The sequence below is a fragment of the Neodiprion virginianus genome, chromosome 3, assembly GCF_021901495.1.
Source record: "Neodiprion virginianus isolate iyNeoVirg1 chromosome 3, iyNeoVirg1.1, whole genome shotgun sequence".
Lineage (NCBI taxonomy): Eukaryota > Metazoa > Arthropoda > Insecta > Hymenoptera > Diprionidae > Neodiprion > Neodiprion virginianus.
The window spans coordinates 39,940,025-39,963,897 of record NC_060879.1 but is presented as its reverse complement, the minus strand read 5'-3'; the positions used below and the strand labels follow the sequence as shown (position 1 = coordinate 39,963,897).

Below are 23,873 nucleotides of genomic sequence, written 5' to 3'. Positions count from 1 at the left end.
GCACGATGGGAATTTGATACGAGAAAATCCTTACGAACAAGGAAGAATTACGAAAAATATTCATCTTCGAACTTTGTTTAGCAATACTTTTACATTCGTACTTTGTTATTAATTATCAATTTTTAATAAAAGTGACTTAAACGCGAGACTGAAGTTTGATTAATTATTATTTGCAACGAATGTTTGCGAAAATAGGTGATATTTCTCAATACCCAAGATATTGTTCAAGTTTCTACAAAAGCAAACTTTATTCGATAACCTGTTTTTTCTTTTAATAGTAACGTGGAGGAAATCAAAAATTGACACCCAGAATCCAGACTGAAAATTCGCGTTGACCGATGTTATCGATCCGTTTGGAGTAAAAAGTGCAACAATTACCGTAACCGAACAATTGACTGCTTGCACATTACGCTCAGGAATTACAAAAATTACTTCTTACTACAAGAGCGTTGCAGAAAAGCTGTTTTCCAGTTTTGAAAATCGATGTCAACGAAACGCGTATAGAAATTCTTTCGCGATCCGATTCAGACTGATTTACGTTATTCGACAGCCGCCGATGAACACGCGGTCACGTTTGAGCGTTATAAATGACTTCGCGTCACGCTAGTGTTTTGTGGCAAGATGCTCGAGCGTGTAACAATTACTCAAGTCATATCGAGGAGTGTATGACCCCGGTTCTCCTACGTCATAAATATATCTCGTTTAAATTATTGACGTGCGACTGTGTTAAGCAACGGGCAATGGGATTGATCACCCGATCTTTCGGGGTCCCCACGTTAACTGCAGAACCACGTAACCCGTGACCGAAGCGTTGGCTAATTATTTTAAATTCACGGACACACATACACACGTATACGCAGCTTCTCGAATTCCGCAAGATCAATCGCAACATGCGACGATAGTCGCGAAGGAAAAATTCGGAGAAGCATCCGATTGCAGCGCTGGTTGATTGAAAATTGTCTTCTCTCCGGTGACATTGAAAATAAGTCGTCACGAAAAGACAGCGTGTCCAAGTGATGCGGAGATGATTCAAGGCTAAGTGCGCAGATTTAATTCAAATACCGCAAGTCTTTGTTGCGGTAGTTTTTTGCGAACTGGACGATCCGACCGTGCAACAACACCTCGCGAATCCAAGCAACTCGATGGACATGATTTTGCGAAATTTCATACAAGGCTGGGAATAATTGTCTCGGAATTTGAAGCTCTGACGTTGCGCTACGTTCGAGAGGTTGGGAGGAAAAGCCGATGGACCTTGTCTGAACCGAAGCACCATCGACGATACGGCGAGGCTACAGGAAGATTCAAATTTCATTGACAATGAGACGGGATGATTCGGGTTCAGAAAGAGGAAAGATGACGTCGCGCTGGATCCAGGAATAGAATCGTCTTAGCCGGAAGGAGCGGAAGGCTCCGTTATACATCCACCTCGCCACTTCGTCCAGAAGTAAATTTAGTTTCTCTGTAGATGTTCCGTTGGAAAAAAAAGAGAAAATCTGTAGCAAGTGAATCCGGATGTCCAGGAATAAGCCGAAGGCGATTAACGAGGAAAATTTTCGAACGGAGATCGACGAATGAAACCGAAGAATAACAAACGAACAAAGAAATAGGAAAAACGTGTGATTGATTGGTAAGTAGAATCGTCAAGGTTTGAAAAAAATGCTATCATCCAAGGATCGTTTCGCTGTTGGGCTGAAGATTTATCGTTAATGAATAGGCACCGATGTTTTGCATCTACGATTGATCGTTAGAAAGAATTAATCAAACCACTAGTACCATGCGTGATCAACTCTGACGGATAAGAAAGAGGCCACCTGGATTGAGTTTCTAAAAATGAATCTTCATTTTTAAGCTCAGTTACTGAGTTGAAAGTTGTTTTTGAATAGAAATATCGAAGAAAAGTTCATCTGTGATGAAAGCAGCCGATTTCGTTAAGAGATAAAATACTTAACTTTTTGTTCTTTTTTTTTTTTCTTAATATGAGAACCCATTCCAGGTTGAATTAATGAATTTTCGCCATTCACGTGAAACGTCAGAGCTGCAATTTTTTTTAAAATTGTTACGCACCGCACTCGAGTTGATTACGAGGTTAATAATTAGCGAGCAGCTGTGCAAAGCGAAGGTGAGTATCTGCCTTCAAGCTGCCTGAATACGATTACAAACAAAGAAACGCGTGTCTTCGCGCAGGAAATAATAATTCCAACAATTCCACCGACTCGAACTAGCGAGAGATAACGAAATTGCGCGTTTGAAAAATACTTAAAAACAAGCGTGCGATCTTTCGGCACGCTTCTCGACCGCAATACGTACGTGTACGCATGTATAATATCTCTCGATTCGCGCAGCGGTAAAAGCGAGCATGACTACGTCCATCGACGATTTTACAGTGCGCCTGAGCACGGTTGTATTAAATAAACAACGAGGTGAACAGCCATTACGCCGCGTACAAGAACCGCCGATTGTATTGTTCGCGACATCGGGAGCCTCACGATCTGCGAAAAGCGAAAATCGCTGAAATCCCAACATGACGAATGCGACAAGATCCGCTTGTAAAAATGTAAGAGCGACTGGTCGTAAAATATGAAAGGTAAAAGTACACGCCAGAAACGGCAGCATAGGTAAAAAGCAAACAGCCTCGCTTGCCTTTGTTCGAAAATATCACAAGCATACGTTATTCGTTCGGGGGGAAAAACTCGAGAGGAGAACGAGGCGTGTGATTAAAAATAATAAATAAAACAATTCACTGCTCGGCTGTCATTCACGTTGGAAGAGAAAATTTGACAGATTTTTGATCCTCGTGCCCGGAGAAAGATAAAGATAGATAGATAGATAGAGAGAGAGGGAGAGAGAGAGAGATAGGCGTCGTCTGAATCGCGCAGAACTTGACCACTGAAAACTGCACCGCCGCTGCATGTCTTATTGTAAGATCAAAAAACGATCCGAAATTCTGAACGAACTCACCAAGCAGCGACGTTGTGATTCTCTACGGGTATCCGAATTCATTCCTCGTTAAAACACATGTCGATAAATATTTTCTCAAACTTTTCCTTTGCACTGTAGGGCGAAACTGCACGCGGTTTAGTATCGGCGCGACGATACGCGACGACCAGCTGGAAACGGGCACTTTTCGACACCTCCGATGGGTCATTTGCCCTTTCGCGAAACGCGTCGGTGTTTTTTTTTTTTTTAATTTTATGTACTTTTTGTATTTTTTTTTTCTACGGTTCGCTTTTTGCTTTTCGTTAATCTCAATTCAATCAGCGCACTCGATCCGGGCTAAAGACGCTTCAACGGAACTGCGGAGCACATTGCCGACGCGGAAATTATCAGCGTTATTTACTGCCTTTCCGATAAGCGCAATAAGCCTTCACGATGAGACACGACGTCAAAATCAGCTGTGCGCTACGCTGCCTGACGGACCGAGCTTTGCTTCTGCCGCTGCTTGCTGCTGCTGCTCCGTCTCTTCCCCCCGCTTTACATCGAGAAAAGGAGCGTATCTACTGGGAGGTGATATTTCGAAGAGGAGTTGGTCTTCTTTGTCTGACGAAAATCGGGGGAGGAGGAATTTTCACCGTAGATACTGCACGAGCATAATTCGGGGGATTGGAATATTCTTGCGATGTTATCGAATTCTGAGAAATGACGATTGCACCGAAATTGTCACATATAATGCACCGAAAGTATTGTAAATAAGGATCATTGTTGTTTTCGGTTAAATTTTAACGGGATCGGCAAAATTTCTTCTACAATTACAATTTGTTTATCGAAATTTTTATAAATTATTTGCGAATTTCATTTTACTAACGGGATAAGTTGAGAACGAATCTAGCTTCTTTTGTTGTCAATTAATTGGTACAGATTCAATCGAATTGTATACGATAATAACGGGATAATTTTCTTATCCTGCAATAATTATCAACGAGAATGAAACTGAGTACAGATTATACATTACAATAAATATATAAGTAAATTAATAAATAAAAATGCAAGTTTTTATGATCTGTATTTTCTTTGTCCCGATTTTTCATCTCTATTCGTTGAGAAAAATCGTTGAAATGCAGGCTTTAAAATTTTGGTATTCGTCGTTGGTTGATGAAAATTAATATTTCTCAAGCGAAGGACCAAAGATCCTGAATTTTTTTTTTTTTCACAGTTCCACTAAAAAATAATCCGGCAACGAAGAATCGAAGAAAAAAACCGACGGATCGTTCGGATCGTCACGGGGTTAAGATCGTGGCCCCGCGATGCCTGGATACGGGACTGCTGGGAGACTCGCGCATGTACAACGGATCCAGCAGAAGGATCCGTCGGTGGGGATGTGAGGCATTTTCGCGCAGCGTAGTAGGCGCGAGGCGAGAGAGAGAGAGAGAGAGAGAGAGAGAGAGAGAGAGAGAGAGAGAGAGAGAGAGAGAGAGAGAGAGAGTGAGAGGAGGAACGGAGGGTGAAGGGTGAAGGAATACCGCATGACTACGGGTCGATAGTCTCGCACCGGGCTGTCGGGCGCTTTTCGGTGCACGCGCACTAACCTCGAGTGATTTTAGTGCGGACGCACTCGGAGGACACGGCGATCTTTGTACTCAGGCGCAGTATCGGCCCTGGCGTAACACATTTGCGTGTCAGCATTGCCGGTGTATCAGCAGAACGCTCGAACTCGATCGTGGTTCTCCTTTTGTTTCCTTATTTTCCATATTCGATAGCCTTCTTGTTCCTTCCCACGCAGCTGCCGAATTTAGAACGATCGGGCAATAGACCGGTTGCAGTATCGAATTTTTAAAAATGATTTTGACCCTTTGACGGCCAAGCCTCTTTCCCGTTGACGAAAAAAGACATTTTTCTCAACAAAAATGTTTGAGGAATTAGACTTCTTGAAAATAGAGGTTTTCAATTTTCATACCTAAATAAAAAGTTTCTTGACTTGATATTTTTCATAATTGTTTCAGGATTTTTAAATTGACATCGAAGATGATATTTTTAGAAATACTTGTTTCGTCGTTGTAGCAAATTTGGTATAATGGCAGTTCAAGGGTTAGTGGAGAATTTTTCAAAGTAGGAAGTATAAGTGGAGAAATTGGCGTAGAGTGTAAAAAACCAAAATGTATAACCGTCAGAATTCTTTCTACATCGTCATTTATTTCGACGATTTTATTCCTTTTGGTTTTCTATCGTTCCAAATTTCTAAGTTTCGAAATTTTATACGAAACAGATTTCGAAAATTCGATATCGTGACTCGGTATCAATTTTTTGATCTTTCATACCGTTTGTTCGTTTATGGTTGCATTTTATTCAACATCCGTTCTTTGAATGAAAACATTTAACCTGTTTTTCTGCTGCAAGTAGATTATACACTAGTTTTATCATTTTTTATCATTAAATATCTTGCGTGTTTCTGACCAGAATCTTAAGGCACGTCACAAAAAATCGTCACATCAAAGGATGACATTCCAACTGTCGTATTTAAGGCGTATTATCACGAATTTCCACAATATAAATGGAAAGTCATGTCAGAAACAATAAAAAACGAAAGAGAAGTTCAGGCTCATCATTCACAAAACATACGATTTCTGCATTGATTTTTACTCGGAGACGGTAAAGAAAAAACCGATTGTTCGATCTGGCCACCTCAAATCGTGACACTTTTCGCACACAAGTTTATCGATCATCAGATCGACGATATCCAATTTACAAGAAATAAAAAACAGACAAATACAGAGAGATCGGATTTTGATAAAATTTCCCTCGTCTTCTGCGCTGCGATCGTTTGATGTAGGTATAAAAATACGGCAAATAACAGTGAAGAAAAGTGAGGATGACACGTTGATTGAAGAAGCGTAATCTTATGGGAATTCTCGATTTTCTTTTCGCTTCAGACATCACCGAGAATTTTTGTCGCCGTTCACGACAGGCGGGCGTAACTTCTTGCACTGACCAATCGGACGCTCTATAAGGGCAAAATTTCAGTGAGCTTTGATCTCTCGAGTAAGAATGAAAGGGGGGGGGGGGGGGGGGGAAGAAATTTTTGAGTTAAAAACACCGTTTAGGCCTCGAGTTCGTAGCCCAAACGTTAGAAAATAATTTTTTGTTCAAGTACATACGATTATGAACAAAAAATTACATTCTCGACCAAAAATTTGTTTAAAAATCTGTGTGAAAAAATGTTGGGATTGAAATTCCACAAAATCTAGCTACAAGCTTGAATCGATAAATAAATTTGTACGATTGTGTCAAAAATTCACGTCGATCGGATAAAAATTGACCGAGGAATCTCCGTCACCGGATTAAAGACGTGGTCGTTCTCTATTCGTACGCGCCATGCCGCCATTTTGTTATTAATTTCAGTGAAAAAAATTGTATAATATTCTTAAAACCATAAACAATAAAGCCCTTAAACTGAAATTGCTCAAGTTGTTTTCGTTTCCTTGAGAAAAAAAAAAAAAAAAAAAAAAACTCCTAACGGTAGGTATGGTTTTAGACAGTTCAGAGCCGTTACGCTGAGAAATTGGAAAGCTGCGCAATTCCGGTTTTCTCCCGCAGCACCTGCATGCGGTGTAAGCTTTCAGTGTATAAGATAAAGCAGTAAAGACGACAGACGGCTGATATCGGGCAACTTTGTTGCAGGTTTTATGACTGTTTCAGGGGGCCATAAAACGAGGCGAAATATAATGGTCCCAGGTCCTTGTGCAGCTGCGAATGAGAAATCGATGACTAAGCTCCTGCTGCTGCTGGATGCTTTCTGCAAGTGTAATTAACGGTCCAGATGAGAATAACGTAAGTCGGAGTCCTGCAGGATGCTCGCGTCCTTGGAGTAGGTACAAAAGCTCCGAGTATCCCGTTTCAGCGCTTAGTGCGCAGGCCGTGGAATTAATTAAACGTCATTGTTAAGATTAATTACCGTTCGTTGAAATTGAAACGTATAAATTATTCACAGCGTATCGATTGAAACGAGACGAATTACCTTTTTCTGAATCGGTTGCGTCCCTCGGCGTGTCGTTGAAAGGAGTTAGCAAGTGCTTGCAAAGCTCGCCGCTTCTCCAGATCTTGTATAACTTTATTCCGGAAGCCGTATTGCTCAGCTCGAAGCTTTTTCTTATTCCTACAAACTAGGTTTGTATACGCGTGGTTACTTGAACTTTATTATGAAAATCGATCGCGTTTCGGACTGGAATTTTTATAGGATATTACATCAGGCGAAGCGAGGCTGAAACTGCGCGATAATTTAAGAAGCTTATCTTCTCTCGGGGAAATTCAACGGCTTTAATCTTAGGTTAGACATATTACCTCGTATGGTTAACGACAAATTTTTATTTTTCAACATCTCGTGATATCGACAAAATTCATCAATAACGTTAGCATGATTATTCGCCGATTTGTGAGCTGCTGTTTCGTTTCTATGGTGTAATTCGAAGCAACGGATTATTACGAAATTTATCGGAGAAGCGATGTGACGTAAAATCAAATTAAAATCGTCTCAAGTTTGATTCAACATTTAATCAGAAATTATGTTCAACGGTGCGGTATGTAATCGTCATAGACTAGTTATGGGGTAGGAAGGTGTTTCTGAACACACGTGATTACCTGTGATGTGTAATCGGATTAATTGGGTGATGCCTAAAGCAGCGTTTGCCAATTACCAACTGGGGCCTGCTATCGCCTTTCCAGATACAGTACCTGTTTCGTAATTAGGTCGTCGGAGTGACTCTTACGTTACACTTTTCGCCTGTCATGCCTGACTTTGACTGATAAAAAAAAAAATTGTCGAAATAAACAATAACTGAAAACGTCCAAAGACAGGCTATGAAAATCGACGCCGATCGATTAAATTGTTATTAAGAAAATTTCATTGTATCAGAAATCGCGAAGAACATAAGTTTACTTGTTTGTTTGCTATTTTTTTTTCTCCCGATCGTGTTTGTTCAATCTTGATCGATTGCCGCTCATTTTGCTCGTCAAATTAGATTATCTATAGATGATTGTTAAAGGATCATGATTTTTCTGGAGAATTCATTTTCGAAAAAGCCAGAATTAATTGAAATTTCATCAATGGTAAGATTCTCGAATAAAAACAATATTGATAATAATAACAATGACAACAATGACACCGGAACGTAATTTGTAAATCAAATCGTTAATCAACAACCATGCGTTTTTCACTTCAGATTCATGGATGAAAATTATTTGTCTTCCATCTAATATCTGTGACTATTTCACAGATTCGATTAGACGCATGTTTCGGTACTTTCCATTGTATCTTTTCTTTCCTAAACACACAAGAACGAGACCGATAACGAAAATGGCTTTCTGAGTAAATGACAACGTAATGCTAAATGATTAGACACATTATCGAAGCTGCAGTCGGGCGAAACATTCCTCGAATCATTCCTCGAGACGTTTCATCCTACTTCAAATATTTACACAGCGGTTCACTCGCTGTATCGTACTAAAAAACAAAACCCACACAGACACTTACACTTTCCTCCCCTTTCTCGCCTGATGATTAACGGAAAAAAATGTTGAGTAGAAAAAAGAAAATTGCGGAATTTCCGAAAATTTTGCTCACGGTTGTTTTAGCTTCTCCAAAAATACCGGGACTTATAAAGTGAACAGTGATTTTCGAAAATTTCTAACTTGTGTCATTTCCGAAATCCCGGACAATCTCAAGGATCATTTTGTAGACGAGCGGAATTGTCAGTTCTCGAGGTTTTATTCTCAAAAAAATCAGACTAAAGACTCACGGAAAAACATACTCTTGAATTCTTTCATATCTGCTGTGTTAGCGCATTGTCGTGAAATAATTTTATTATCGACCAGTAAAGTTGTGCAGTTACTGAAATTCTTTGTTGAGGGACAGGTCGGGTGAAATGGATTACCTTCGGATCGTGTACCCGAAAATATTGGACTACTCGAAGATTTGGTATTACTTGAAAATTTTGGAATACTCGAAGAGTTCGAGTACCCGGAATTTCGAGCCCCCGCGTACTTTTAGTTGTGGTGAATATATGGACAGCACTTTTTTGGAGTCAAATCTACATCAATTGTGGTAGATCTACTCAAGCATATATATATATATTGTAACAATTGCTACGGGTTTTGTAACTCTTATTACCGGATTTGTAAATCTTGCCACAGTTGCTGTAGATTTAACTTCAAAAAAGCAATGTCCACGTATTCACCACAGGAGATGTAAAATGTACGATATTTTTCGTTCCGTGAATTTCACACTCCACCGGTTCACTTGTATTTCCGTTTCGATTTGAGGTAATATCATATTTGCGAATGGCGAACGGGGGCAGAAAAGGCAAGCTGTGTGAGTCGTCAGCTGGTCAAGACAGCCGGAAGAGCGAAACAATGACCGATGAGAAGTAGCTCGCCTCCGCAAAACCGTTTCAATCGCTTCGGTCAATTCAGATTCTCGTTAAACGCGAATTGTTGGCTTTCCGATAAGACGCGATGCGCAAATTTCCGCAGGTCCTTCTCTCCTCCCGTTCCTTTTCTCTCGGCCTTTATGCAAGCCTTTGAGCTTAGCCCGGTTTTCTCGCCACATTCGTCAACGCCACGCGTCTTCCGGAAACCAGACACCATGGATGATGGAACGCCATGTTACTCGTCACGTTTGTCGTGCACCCCAAGCTTCCCCAACGGCGTTACGTGTCTTATGAAAGTGAAGGCACGTGTCGTGGATTATTCGCTTTTCAAGCATCGTTTCAATGCTCTTGGACAAAAAGGTTTTTGCAATTTTTGAACTTTAAAACAAGAGATTTTTCGAGGATTTTTCATTAAGAGGCGTTTCAATTTAATAATATGAAAGTTTATGTACGTATTGGGGTAACATCGAGCTTCGTTCTGATATTTTTTATTTCTAAAGATGATGATTTTTTAAGCTGTATAGCCGATCACCGAAAGCAACTAATAAAAAAAGACGTTTCGCGGTGAGCGAGATATCTTTGGACTGGATAATCCGAAATGAAAAAACAAAAAAGATTTAGTCAATATAAGGTATTATCTGGTCTTTAATCAAAGAAATAAGCAAAATATTAATTTCTAACAAGACGTCGGCATCACAAAAAAAAAAAAAAACTGGATTTCTGATCAAAATTTTTGCCTTCATTTGTTTATAAAATAAAAAATATTGAACCGGCGAGAAAAAACCTTCGATCAAGGGATGAAAGATATATTCATAAAACTTGTGTAAAAATTTGAGACTGATCGTTTCAGCCGTTTAGAGAAATCTTGCTCACCGATATTGAAAACATAGTTTTCAGAAAAATGCATTCAAAGTTTCAAAAGCACTTTCAAACGCTCCGAGGCGTATTTGTAAATTTGCGCGTAACTTCGAGAATATTTGTCGGATCGATGCGAAATTTTCTCTGCATGTATACATAACGAAAATCGATATTTGAAAAATCAAGACCAAGTATAACCCGTTAGGGTATTTGACCCGAAATTCAGTTGAACCACGCAACGGTTCACATTCTGATCGAGCATTTTTCATCATTCGATTAACATGCCAAGACATTGATTCACTGTCAAGTGGAATTCACGATGCTTGAACTTGGGTTACCGAATGTTCTCCCGAGTTCTTGTCTGATCAAATTCCGGACGCAACGCCTAAGCGCGGGAGTTCTGAATAAAAGATGAAACATTCTTGAACTGTAACTCTTATCGACAGTTGAGCGAGGAAACGATCCTTGCCAAAAGAACGAGGCAAGACTTAAGTTTCCAAAATTTTTACTCCGAGTTTTGCGTTTCGCAGCGACCGCGTAACATTTAAACTACAACGTCGCGTTGCGAAACCTTGCCGTTTCGTCTCGGAAATGCGCTTACGCGATCACTATGTCCGAGGTGTCGGCTGCACTGTGCAGAAAATATTTCTCACACTCGCCAGACGATTTTTACGCATATTGCGGGAACTGGCTCTTGAAGTTTGTAGACTGAAATAGACGTCTGCCTTCAAATCGGTTGCGTAACCGGGATGATCATCTAGCATCGCAAGCGTGGATCGCGTGTACTTTTCGTAAACGTAGCTTGGCCACGTGCGATCGCCTCGTGGCCATCAGCCAAACTTTAGGCCGTGTAATACCCTTCTATATGTACGTCGTGGGATAATCTTTGGCTACAAATCGCATAATTTATGCTTCGGGTGAGAACAGAGACAGCGTTTCGAACCCATTTGGGATTCAAATCACCTTCCGCAGCTTTGTTCTTCCAATAAATTCTCCGACTTTGACGGATAATACAACCGCATCCGGTATCGCAAAATAAGTTCGTTGTTCTTATTTGCGTCGTATGCTAATTACTTACCGGGTGTGCGATACTTGAACTTGAGCTTTCGGAAAGCACGTATGTGAGGCTTTCTTCACCAACTCAGCCACTTTTTTTTCATCCTCTCGGATCTGTTTCAGAATTGGTTATACAGTAGTAATACTTAAAGGTACTCTATGTGAATTTTTATAAAATTATTAATTAAAAATGTTTTGGAAATGTTATTTGTTTTTCAAGCCGTCTATCAGGGAGGTTGAAGTCCGTCAAAAAAGAAAAAAAAAAATGTTGACGTAAAAAATGTATGCATTTTCCAACAACTGTTTGGTGCGACATACGTTATATTTTTGTAGAGATCAAAAAGTCTATTTTCAGCGGAAAAAAAAAGAATTTTTATCAACAATGTAACGTATATCGCATCGAATAGTTTGTGGAAAAGAAGAACTCAGATCTAACTTAATTCGCCTTTCTCGGTAAACTATATATTCTACTCGGCAAGAATGTCGAGTTCCACAATGTCAGTTTTTTAATACGTTCCCAATGCACTGCCAAGTACCCTGTAAAATTTATAGCAAAATCAAACGAGTCGCGTTGAAAGTAAAAAAAAACAGAAAAAAAGCCTCCTTCTTTTCACTGAAAATAGTCTTCTTGATGTCATCACAAATATAGCATATATTGGTTTAAACAGTTCATGGAAAACTAATCATTTTTCGTGGTCAAATTCTTTTTCCCAAGTACAATCCTCCGTGATATACGGGTTGAAGAAAAAAGAAAAAATAACATTTCCGAAAGGGATATTATTAAAAAAAATCTGCTAAGATTCAAAAAAATTTGAACAAACAGATCCGAGGGGATAAAAAAAAAAGTGGCCAAGTTGACGAAGAACGCCGCGTGTATCAAATTGTCACGGTAAATAAAGCGAGTCAAAAAGTGGAAGACGAAAAACAGGCTCATTTTTCATGCTCCGCAACGAGCTTGAATGTGTATTTTCAATTTTCCTTGAACCTAGTCGAAGAAACAGCTAAAACTTTGACTACAGGGTAATTGAATTACGTTTAATGAAACGACTTGACAACTGTTTTCACTTCTTATCTTTATTCCTTTGATTTACTGACACGTCAAGATATCTCCGCACCGCGATTACAAGTAATGAATATTCAAACGAGCTGGCAATTTGTCGTAAAATATATTGCAGTGCTACTGTATACATACATATACATATACATATATATATTTGTATATATACACACAATGATAGTTAATGGATAACAAAGAGCGTTAACGTTAAGCCGGTTTTGCTATCCATCGAGAATGCGCATCGAGCGACGATAAGAAGGAACACATACATCCAATGACACAGCCTCGGTTTACGTACGGCACAGGTGAATGGGAACAACGGCTGTAATTTTGATCGAGCCAAATATGCACGGTGTACGTAAAGTGTACGGCTGCCGATTGCGAGCCGGGTACGTGTCTGAAACAAGGCTGTTTTTGTCGTTCGATTCAAACTTGAACACATGCTGACTAGTAATAATCCTGTACGTCAAGGTGTACGTGGACGCGAAATAAACGAATCAGCTGTTTTATCGCGAGGTCAGATTCACGTATTTCCTAACGTTATTTCATTATTTCTACGCTGTTATGGTACGTGTACTTGAACCGTGCACAGGCTTGCTTGCTCAAGCTACATTCTACACGCTTCCTCGTGCTACTTTTGTCAGGTCGCAAGGCTGATGGTAACTGTCTCATATTTTGAGATAATTTTTATTCGCACCGTAGCAACTTCGAGAGATCGACAGAAGATTGCTAAAAATTAAAGTACGAATGGTCGAAGTGTGTTTCGAAGTAATGGCGGGTGAAAGGCCACTCAAAGAAGAATGATTTTTTCAGAGAAAAGATAGATTAGGGAAATCGTGCAGGCGTCGTCTAAATCAGCTGTGATTAATTGCGACACGATGATCCGCGCGCCGTGTCGTTGGGAATTTATTATTCGACATGTATTGAATCGGTGAGACTGATAATAACTCGACCATATTGCCGACACCTCATTCTCTTGCGATATATTCGCCGATAACGAGGAACACTTGTATAAATTGTGTGCTGGTGTTTCCGATCGGTAATCGGTTTGAGACATTAGAGCTAGATTGCCGATTAAATTTAAAACACGGAGAAATTAATTCAATGTATGAAAAGTTGAGCATCAATGTCGGGTAATTAAACTTGTGGTAGATTGTTTTTTCCTTTTTTTTTTTTTTTTTTTTTTTTTTTTTTTTTTTTTTTTTTTTCACTACCGATACTAGGGTTAAAAATGTACTTGAAAAGAATCGTAATCGTCGAATGTCATTCCTGCAATCGCAAACTGTGCGTGATAAGAAATCCCTGCGGAGATCTCTCGAGCGATCGATTTGCTACAAAGAAACAATGTGCAAACATTGCACCTTGCAAAAAAAAATATCCGTACACGTACACGTATTACATTTGAATCGACATTTTTAACTGTAAGTATGTACTTTGAAGCCTCTCGTATTACGCAAGATAAAAACTGAAGAACCTGCACCTAAAGAGTGCGAAGGTACTTGCGGTGTGTTTTTTTTTTTTTTTTCTAATATTTCCAGTAGTTTACTTCTCTGGATAACTTTACGCGTGCACATGAACTTGAGTTGAAATTATCAACGCGGAATTTTATCGCCAGCTGTTACTCCGCAACTCGGAAAGATTAAATAATCCAATTATACGTGTATTTACAGCCCTTCGCTTAGTTGACATTTTTAGCACTGGCTGTTTAGATTGTGCATTAAAAACCGTCAACGAACGAGATCTGATACCGTAAATTAGATTGCAGTTATTCCATTCAAACTTAAGTTGAATTTCCGGGTCGAGCCCAGTTTACGATAAATCATGCACGAAGTAATGTCCGTGCGATCGAGTACGACCTTCTATTACACTACTTGCACAAATAACTAATAAATGAGAATGAAATGATTTTTAAATTACATAACGATGTTCATTTATTTATACGTTGTCCATTACATAGACTGAATAAAAACATGTTATCTAGGAGTCGATTAATCCGGAAACGGAAACGACTCGAATCGTGAAAAATTGTTTAAAAAATTTGACAAACACTGTGCGGTAAAACTCGAATTTTCAATTTCTTTTTCCCTTTCTATTCACCTAACCTACTGCTTTTCTGTCCAGACTCAACTTCCGTTCACGTCGTAGTAACAATTTTCTTCCGACACCCGATTACGCCGCGAGTGTGGAGGATAATCAGCGTTATTTCTCGTTGGATAATCCCCGGCAGAATTTCTTCCTCGCCCACCAGACGGCGGCCAATGCGGCCGCCAGAAAACCAATCCCTGCCACGATACCCATTGAGATGGCCCTGTTTCTCCTGTAGGCCGGAATTTCTAGGCCGAAACGATCGCTTGTCGCGAAATCGTCGGACAGCGACATCGCGGTGACTTCGAAAGTGTAGTAGCTCTCCTCCTCGAGTGTTTTCACTGAAACGCATAAAAGCAATCAGTTAATTGCTCTTCCCGAAGCTCAGAGAGGAATCCAAAGAACCGTTATAGGGTGGTCTTTACTTGGACGTTGGAAAACATTTTCATTGGGACACCTTCTCAGATCTGTTCCAAATGATTGAAAAAAAATGTGTGTAAAGTTTCAAGACTCTACGTCAACCGGAAGACGTATCCTTAAGCTTCGAAAGTCTTGAATGTAAGGTATGTGTAGTTTTTATAACCAGTAATTTCGTTTTGTATGACTTTGGTATTAGTTAAGGGACCGATTTGAAACTTGGCAGAGTTGTTGCTGTCTCAATGAATTTTTCCGACCCCCCAACTAGGACGACCGTAAGAACCACGCGTAAAAAAGAGAAGAGAACGAGAAGCGACAACACCGCAAGAAAAGCTAGAAAATTTAAACTCTGCGTTAGTGGAATGGGAAGAGCATGAACGAGCACGCCGCTTATTCTCCCTTATTTAATCTAGTTGAGGACGATCCGAGTTAATTGAGTGACTAGTCGCGTCTTAAGACACAATTTGGGCAAGTAGCACTCGCTCGACTTCCTGCATGCGTTGATTATTTCTCAAGGTATTCAACATTCGGTGCTGTACGCCCCCTCCGTACGTTTCTAACCGAGACGACATCGCGTCATACCCGTATTCTCAATTACCGAGGGTCGTCGTAAAGTAATTCTACAGACAGGGGTGGCTTACCCAAGTAGGACGTGTCGGTGGTTTCAGCCATTCCATAGAGCTGCTCTAACGGTCCTCGGAACCATCTCACCGTGTACACTCTGACTAGCTCGCTTCCGTGCGCTGGAGGGTCCCAGGTTACCAAGTAACCTTCAACCGCTGGCTGCACCCTCAAATTCCGCGGGGTGCTCATGTATTCAGAGGATTCTAATACGACAGATTTGAGTCTCGGTTAATTGGTCACGGAGAAAAGTGCGGAGCATAAAAAAGGCAGATATTCATGGTGTTGAAGTTGCAGGCTTGTGGAACAGGCTTTGTAAGAAGTGATGTTAATTTTTTACTTCACTTAAAACAAGACTCGTTATGCTAGCTTGATGGCAGAGGGATGTTCGTAAGTTAAAAAATAGATATCCATGTACCAGCCTGTTAAATAGATCATATCAAAAGCAAACGGTGAAGGATAACTAAAATGAGCGAAAATAAAAGGCTTCGTAATGTTGAAACATCGATTATTTCAATGAAGATGAGATTGAGAAGAGAGAATGAAGTGAGATTTCAAGGTCACATGAATACGAGTTGGATAATTTATGTCTGGACCGATAGAGATGGCAAAAAGTACATCAACATAGTAACGTTAAGAAAAAATTGATCGTGTTTCAGAGTTTAAACGGAAACCCAAATATTGTGTCAGCCATTTGTTTCGTTTGAGGGTTAAGATCAGCCTTTTCATAGCGTCTCCTTTTTGCATAATCTAAAGAGACTTTACCGCAGTTCGCTAACCTTTCGGACTCCTGAATTCTGAAGCAGAGTTCTCATCAATGACACCTGAAAGGTAAAAGGTGCCATGAACCCCGATGCTTCGGACAATCGTGTAAAATAGTAGTCCAACTACCGGATTTTAGCAAATCAAAAACGTACTTGGTTTGGTGTAAATGCGTAAAGCTTTGCTGAACATTCCATCCCCGTGTTTATACTTGCTCAGGACCATGAACTCGTACTCACGACCAGGGGTCAAGTTGTTGATAGTGGCCTCGGTTGTCTTTCGGGACAAAATTTTCATCGTCCGCCATTCGGAGGTGTCGGTTGGTCTGTACCTGACATTTCGTAAAGGAATGGGAAGCAGTGAGTGTCGGCGTTTCGTCCAAGGTATGAAGGGTACTGGTAAGGAACACTATGTCACATGGCTCCCTGACTCTCAATGTGTCCGCCGGAAAGCACGAAATAACATTTCAGGGAGTGACCAGAACGGCGTTCGTGTAGTGGAGGACGTGGTCCTAATTGGCGCACAGGAATGAGGGTTCAATTGGGTTCAACCTGATTGGTGCTTTGCAGAAGTTTTGCCGCAGCAACTCCATCTTAATTTCTCTCTAGGTACTTTACGGACACTTTATATACACATAGATATTCCTCTTTACCGTTATTACCCTCCATTGTCGTGGGTTTTTCCACTTACCAAACCGAGTACTCCATCTTGGGCCGCACAAAGCCTGGCACCCATCGCAATATCACAGTGTCCCTGCTGCTTGTCGCACTCAAATTGTACGGCGCTCTTGGCGGGGCGTCCAGAACCATGAGTTCAGCATCAGCAACGACTGTGGCTGCCTCGTTGCTGGCCGCGCATTGGTAGACACCTCGATCCTCCTCCTGGATCCGTTCGATCGTCAAATTTCCTCCGTTGATGGCTACCCGATCCGATGAAAGTGGCGTCCCGTCCTTCAGAAGAAAGAGAGTGTCAGTGGGACTCATTAACCCGCGAAATGGAACCCAGCAATTACGAAACGATTCCAGAGCAGAGTTGAGCATGCACTTCTTTTCGTCATGAGACGGTTCACTCAATTTTGGGAATGATAAATCATTAGTGCACACTCATCATGCGTTACAAGTCAGAAAGTTAGACAAGTCGGTAAAACTCTTTCAGAATGAGTCCGCGTTTGTTCGGATGGAAAACGTACTTTGAACCAAACGATGGTTGGACGATGGGTCTGATCACCGTCTCTAGCGTCGCATGGTATCTCAATACTCTCGCCCAGTTTTTGTATGTAAAAATTCTGCGGAGTTACGGTGAAAACAGGCGGCCTTTGCACTATCTGAAGAAAGAAAAACGTGAGGTCAAACGAAATTAGGGACACTCGAAAATCGGTGGGATAGAATTCGAGCTACACCGATATCGGCTGCACTTCTTAGTCCCCAAATTGTACGTTACACGTCACTCTATTAGGACACAGGTTTCTTCACCTCGGACGAAACGTGATTGACAAACATACTTCACGACTTACGATCCTCTGAACCGTATTCGTGAGGGCGTAATTGAAGAATAAAAGTCGACACTTAAAAAGTTTCGTTCAGCCGGTCGTTGGCCGCACTGACCAACTGCAACGTCTCTTGAATCGCTGAGTTGTTGATACCTTTACAATTTTCGTCTGGTTTATATCTGGAACGCTTGGTCGGTGAAGATCTCACCATAGTATGTTCCGGAAGATGAAAAGAGAGGAATGGCTCACCACATTGATCGGCGGACTGGGACCCTCGGTTCCAAGATTGTTGAACGGGGTGCAGGTGTAACTGCCTGAATGCGTCTCGTTGACTTTGCTGAAGTACAAAGATCCGTTCCGCCTGTAAAACACCCCTTGAACGTTGTACGGATCGAAGAGAAATCCGTCCTTGTCCCAGCGTAGATTGGTCAATGGTGGATTCGCCCTGAAGTGACAGTCCAAAAGTCCGGGTCTCCCATAGGGCAGGTAAACTTCTCGCGGAGCGTAAATAACCTTCGCTTTGTCTGGGGGAAAAAAATAACTCCGCGTGAATTCCACCGCTCCATGATCCATTTTCTCATTGCTACATCATTTCAAGTTGACCTGAAACTTACACTGAACGTTTAAGAAGGCAGCGGCGCTCTGCCGTTCGTTGTTCGGGCTGGTAATGGTGCAGGTGTATTCTCCCAGGTCGCTCATGGCGGCTGAGGTGATAGTGAGTGTCCCATCGCTGCGAATGGTCGCCCGATCGCGAAGATCCTGAGTAAACAACGTGAAAACCCTTCACTCACGCTTGATCGAAATATTGGTTAACACTCGAGCAAGGATTTGCGATTCGACGTCTCTTGAGCAGGGTATTTTTTCTGTCAAGGGTGTTTCCACGTCTTGACATCTGTGTCAAGTATTTTAATGGTGGGTCAGGTAAACAGAGACAGCTGAGCTCAGTCGTGAACTTCAGTCTACCCCTAAAGGAAACAAATAGCGACAGCCGCTACCGAGGGGAGCGTTTTTCTTTTTCTATTTCCTTCTACGTCGGACGCGAATGAAGTATTATTTGAATAGAAATTTGACGGGATTCAAATTGCGTCACAGGAGTGCGGAATCAATTGTGTCGTTTTTCTTTATTTCTTTTTTTTTTTTCTTGTCAATTTTGGAACGAATACTCACCTCGATATCCGCTATCGCAATCCCGTCTCGATACCAGTTGACCACCGAACTCGTGTTCTTGGTGACGCAGGCGAAGTTTGCGGTGTTACCTTCCATTGTGGTTTGATTTATGGGCGGTACAGCCAGCAAATTTTCTCCTGTAACAATCGGTGGCCGCAGGGGCACACCTGGTTGAACGATTTAACGAGTCTGTCTGGTGATTGGTTAGTAAGCGGCTATTCGCTTTTGAGTAGCATTTTTCGAAGCTCGTTTGCTACATTTTTTTATTTCGTTAATCACAACATTTATCACAATGAGTAACTTTATTCATTTTCCACTAGTCTGTGATTACGGTGTTTTTATTAATTTTTGTTAATCACGTTCAAGCGTTGATTAATAAAGCTCTCGTTCTCAGCGAGTCGAAATAGTTGTATTGCACAGTGAATTGCACAGGGTCATGATCGGCGATGAATTCATAATTCTTTCCAAAATATCGCGAATTTCAGGACGTTTGTAAACATTTGAAATTCCGATGCTTTATGCATTCCTATCAGTGTCTTATTTCGAGTTTTTGTTGTGCTTTACTGATTCTGCATTACAATTCATATCGATCTTGACCCTCCAGCTCCTGATACACAATATAATCGACACGAGTCTCTGATAAGAAATTCTCCTTCTTTTCATTTTGTTCGTTACATTACAGTCTTCTTTCAATCGGCACGTAAAAGTTTAGAATCTCAATATTTATTTAGTCGAATGGAGTAAGAAAGAAAAAATAAAAACAACCACAAACGTACTCAACTCAAAGAAAAGTGGTCGAACTGACTAAAAGTATCGAGAATTCGCCTCGTAAGAAGGTTGACGTAACTTTTTCGAATTAATTCAAACTTCGACTTTGTCGATAAGCGGCTGCTTGACGGTGTGGAAGAATGGCAGAATAGAAACGAATAAAAAATTCGATTGTTAAAAATTGGCGAAAATTTGAATCGCGTAACTTGGTCTTTAACCTACTTGAAAGTTGGGAACAACTCGATTACTAGGTAATTGTTGCCGATGAGATTAGTTCAAGTAGTTCCAGCTGCAGGAGCTACGACTAATCAAGTAAAGTAAGAACAACAAAAGCGAGGAAATCGATGCGTTAAACGGGTATGTCGGACCTCGATTTCGCGGACAATTGCTCAATGAAATGTTTTCGTAGCAAATGGTAAATCTCTCTTTGTCAATCAAAATGAACGGAAGAGGTGCGCTCTTTGGTTTTCTATACAGTAATCGTTTGTTTATTAAGTCCGTATTAAATTAGAGAACCGGAAAAGACGTCCCGATTTTACAGGCTGTAATTGAAGAGGACAATCCATTTCAGTTCGTCCATTTGCTTGATTAAAATTTCTGGAACAATTAATCAACCGAAATGACACAGTTTTCGAGTTCAATGAAGAAATCGAACCAACGTGCAACAGGGTCTTTAACGGTCCGATTGTATCCCGCTTTTTGCGGCGCAGAGGTAGTTTGTTTATGAAAAAAGCAGACTCTTTCAAAAGTCGTTCCACTTAGGTGATGCTTCTGCGACGCGTTGGATGACCGCGAAAATTGTTGCTAGAATCTTCTCGAGATGTAGCGTGATACAGATGAATTAGAAACGGCGTATTGTAATGCTAATTCAACTAATTTACCGGTATGCCCACGCGTTTCGTCAATTTGCACTTCTCTCGAGGTATTCGGACTCCCGGCACCGTCTGCTCCAACTTCAGAAGTAAAAAAGAAAAGCAAGGTGTTCAGAACTTGGTGCAAAGAACGACTATCGGAACCAGAAACAGATCCGTCATCCGAATCGGTTAGGTTCGAGTTAGTGAATTAGTTTTAGGCGTGAACGTGTACACTTCGAATCGAACAGCCAATGTTTGACGAACAGTCAGACACCCACTGTCGTTCGGCCACTCAATTTTACCATCTATCGTCAGGTGAGCCCACGTCCCGTTGTTTCTGGAGCTCGGCGTCCTGTTTGGGAATATAACCCGACATTCGTACCATCCTTGATCCGTCTCGCGAATGTTGGTCAGATTGATACTCCCTTGTCCGTATCCTTTGCCCCCGCCATCCCCGATCAGGTGAATTCTCCCGGCGTAGTCATCAGTCTCGATTATCTCACCGTCGTACCACGAATAGACCAAAGCCCCCTGTAACACAGGTTAAAAGCTCTTATAGGTGGCATTGGAAAACCTCGGAATCAACTTGCTCCATTATAATTCATTCGACGGACCAAACCAATTGCTCCGTGTACTCTGGAGCATGATTGTTATCGTGTGTTTTGATAGTATCAGGCTCGCGTATCCTGTTGATATGATCGAAGCGGATCGTTTTTCCCGAAGCTTCATCCGAAACGGAAATTCGTCAGGTTTTTATGCCGATGCAGGACCGCCGTAGAGGAGAATTTACTTGGGGTTATTGAATTAGGCTTAACTTGATGGGATTTAACAACCCGTGGCGACACTTAGCCCCCTTCCATTCAATTAACAAGTGTCGGTATTAAAAAGGTCTTGACGAACGAATCATACAAGCAGCGATACACCGACCATTGCAGTTGATGCCTCTCATCTAGATGCACTGAACCGTGTAACAAATTCCAGGGGGAATGCTCGGTCGCAAGTAAACTAAGACACAACCCAACGGACGTCATGCATGGTGACTACAACTATTGAAGACAGCTTCGTCTACGATTCTCCTTGTAGGATGGATTGATTTTCATTCATTCGCCATCACTCGCCTCTAAATCGTGAGCAGGATGAAAAGAAATTTGATTTCTGAAGCTGCTCCCCTCAGAATTCTAAGCCAAACATTTTCTCCTGACTACGAGTTGAATCTCGACTAACCATTGGGTCGTTTCGGGGGCAGGATAAACATGACGATTGACCCGTGCGTGACGTGAAGCGGTGTGTCGTGGTTAGTATAAGGCCAGTTGTGGACGTTGGAATCTGGGAGCTTAAAGGGTTTGATTTGAATCAGGAACAATCGCGAATCAGGCCCTGTCAAAACGCGCCCATCAACGTAGGCAGTCACTGTACCTACTGATGAACCTTAATCGCGCGACAATGCGTTCCGCGTTAACAGTGACCCACTGAAAGAACGAACCCCTCATGTCGCAGACACCGACAACCTAATTATAATGCAGCCTTGCGTCCCGTACTCCAATTACTGCCTTCGAGCGAACACGATTTGCATACGCATCAGGCTCAAATCAGGTTAATTTCCACTTCACTCACTGTGTGCCACTAGTTTGACATTTGCATTTTGTTTCCCGCAAGTTATTCAAATTATTCCGTACGATGTCTTTCGATCGCTGCAAGTCTCACCGTGTATGCAGCAGATCTTACATCCGGTGTCGCCAATAACCACGTGCTTGGTCCTACTCTACATGGCCTGCCTTTCCGAAGGCGCTCGAAGAGCTGTCAAAAATGGTCTGCAAGACGGTAGAAGCCATGGTGGTAAGTTTCTGTAAATTTCTAACTTGCAGACTGTAGCAACCCTGAATAATTGAATCAATATCGCTTGATCTGAGACAAACTTGTTCTATTTTTATGAATGGACTTACCTCATGATTCCACCGCAAGATGTAGGGGATTGGTAGGTCGTGCGGAAAGTCGAGGTCACAGTTGAAAACGATGTGACCGCCGACGGTGGCGGTCAGGAATGTTGGCTCTTTTTCTTCTTCGAGTAGGTGTGCATAGCCCTGAGCTAAATGGAACACGTCGTAGAATTATAAAGTGATGGTCAACGATCACTCCGGTAAGCGTTCGCGAATACATGAAAGTTGAAAACAAAAAAAAAAAAAAAAAATTGCTACACTCCTCGACTATCGTGTACCAGTACAATTGCAGGATCTGCGTTCGAAACTCCGGCAGCCGCAAACCGCGAAAATACGAGTACAACTGCGTTGTACAGTGGTTGCGAGAATTCGAGATAGCGAGTCACTCAATACGGGATACCAAGTTTTCAGTTTCATAAAAGTGAAACTTTTTTCAAATCCATCCACGAGGAGAGAACGGTCAGTGTCTATGATACGGTATATAGGATGCAAGATTATACGTATAATTAACAAGGCCATCGACAGTGATAGAATTACAAGTAGTTGTTTTCATATCCTCGTAACGCGATGTTTCGACTCTGCTGATTTTGCAAACCATTGATAGGCGCAGGTCCGTAATAACGAACTAAAAGATTTCAAAGATTCACTGACAATTTATACTATACTTGATTACTCTCAGAGACTCACGATGGGTTCTGTTGCCGATAGACACTGTCGTTGTCATGAGTGCAACCGAATCAATGGAGCTTTTTTCACGGACAAGAGGAATCGGATTTTGATCACGAGAAATTCGAACGATAATCGCGTTGTTGCCTAACATGGATTACAAGGATCAAAGAGCGAAGTTCTTACCCTTGCAGAATAGCAGGGCAACGAGAAATGTGCGTAAATTTCTCATCGCGATTTGAATGTGAACAACACTTGGCGATTAGTCTTCGAGCGATGAATCCTAGCACTGTTATCACACACTTGTATACACCATCACTTCCGTCAATTATTTTGTCTTCCTTCTACCATCGGTAACCGAAACCGATCAATCAATCGCCCAAAGAATTCGCGCCGATAAACTTCCTTCCCTGTCCTCTCAATACTTCATACTTTCCGATCGAAAACTCGAACCCCGCTTGCTCAGCGATCGGACCAGAACGCGCACCTTCGGCACTAGACGTTTTGCATCTACATCAACTGCATAATCACCGACTATGCCTTCTTTTTGCGCGCGAAACTTGCGGCTGAAGGCTGTGGTAGGGTGAACTTTAACCTCGCAGGTCAGTAAAGCGTGATTTTAGTTATCGCTGAGCGATGGTATCACGGAGTGGTCTAGAACCGGAGGAGCTTCTAGCAGTCAACTAAGTAATTGCTGCTGCCGCTGAGCAAAGCGGATACAAGTATACAGGGGTGGGGGGATAATTCGATGCTCACAGGCACGACGCCAATCTAGTACGT

The 23,873-nt window shown here is 41.5% G+C and overlaps 2 protein-coding genes across 5 annotated transcripts in view; both read right to left on the bottom strand.

Annotated features, from left to right (window-relative positions):
* The window catches only part of LOC124300853 (ATP-binding cassette sub-family G member 4), a 33,337-nt gene extending 30,072 nt beyond the window's left edge, over positions 1-3,265 (bottom strand). Inside the window, exon 1 of the mRNA XM_046755279.1 lies at positions 2,959-3,265. The gene's annotated coding sequence lies outside the window, so the exon portion shown is untranslated. The remainder of the gene's footprint in view (positions 1-2,958) is intronic.
* Positions 3,266-14,229: 10,964 nt separating this feature from the next.
* On the bottom strand, positions 14,230-23,751 carry LOC124300397 (protein borderless). Of its 4 annotated transcripts, none has more exons than XM_046754469.1 (13): positions 23,280-23,749; positions 22,434-22,576; positions 20,793-21,021; positions 20,518-20,589; positions 18,869-19,035; positions 18,316-18,460; positions 17,951-18,225; positions 17,402-17,536; positions 16,903-17,162; positions 16,368-16,543; positions 16,230-16,274; positions 15,471-15,656; positions 14,230-14,753 (listed from the first exon to the last, which is right to left on the bottom strand). In XM_046754469.1, the coding sequence occupies exons 1-13, from the start codon at positions 23,323-23,325 to the stop codon at positions 14,527-14,529; spliced, it is 2,106 nt and encodes a 701-aa protein (XP_046610425.1). In that variant the 5' UTR covers positions 23,326-23,749; the 3' UTR covers positions 14,230-14,526. The 4 variants fall into 4 exon arrangements, with proteins under 4 accessions (XP_046610425.1, XP_046610426.1, XP_046610427.1 ...); XM_046754470.1 differs by having other exon boundaries at positions 18,869-19,005; XM_046754471.1 differs by lacking the exon at positions 16,230-16,274 and having other exon boundaries at positions 23,280-23,751.
* Between the last annotated feature and the right edge of the window lie 122 nt (positions 23,752-23,873).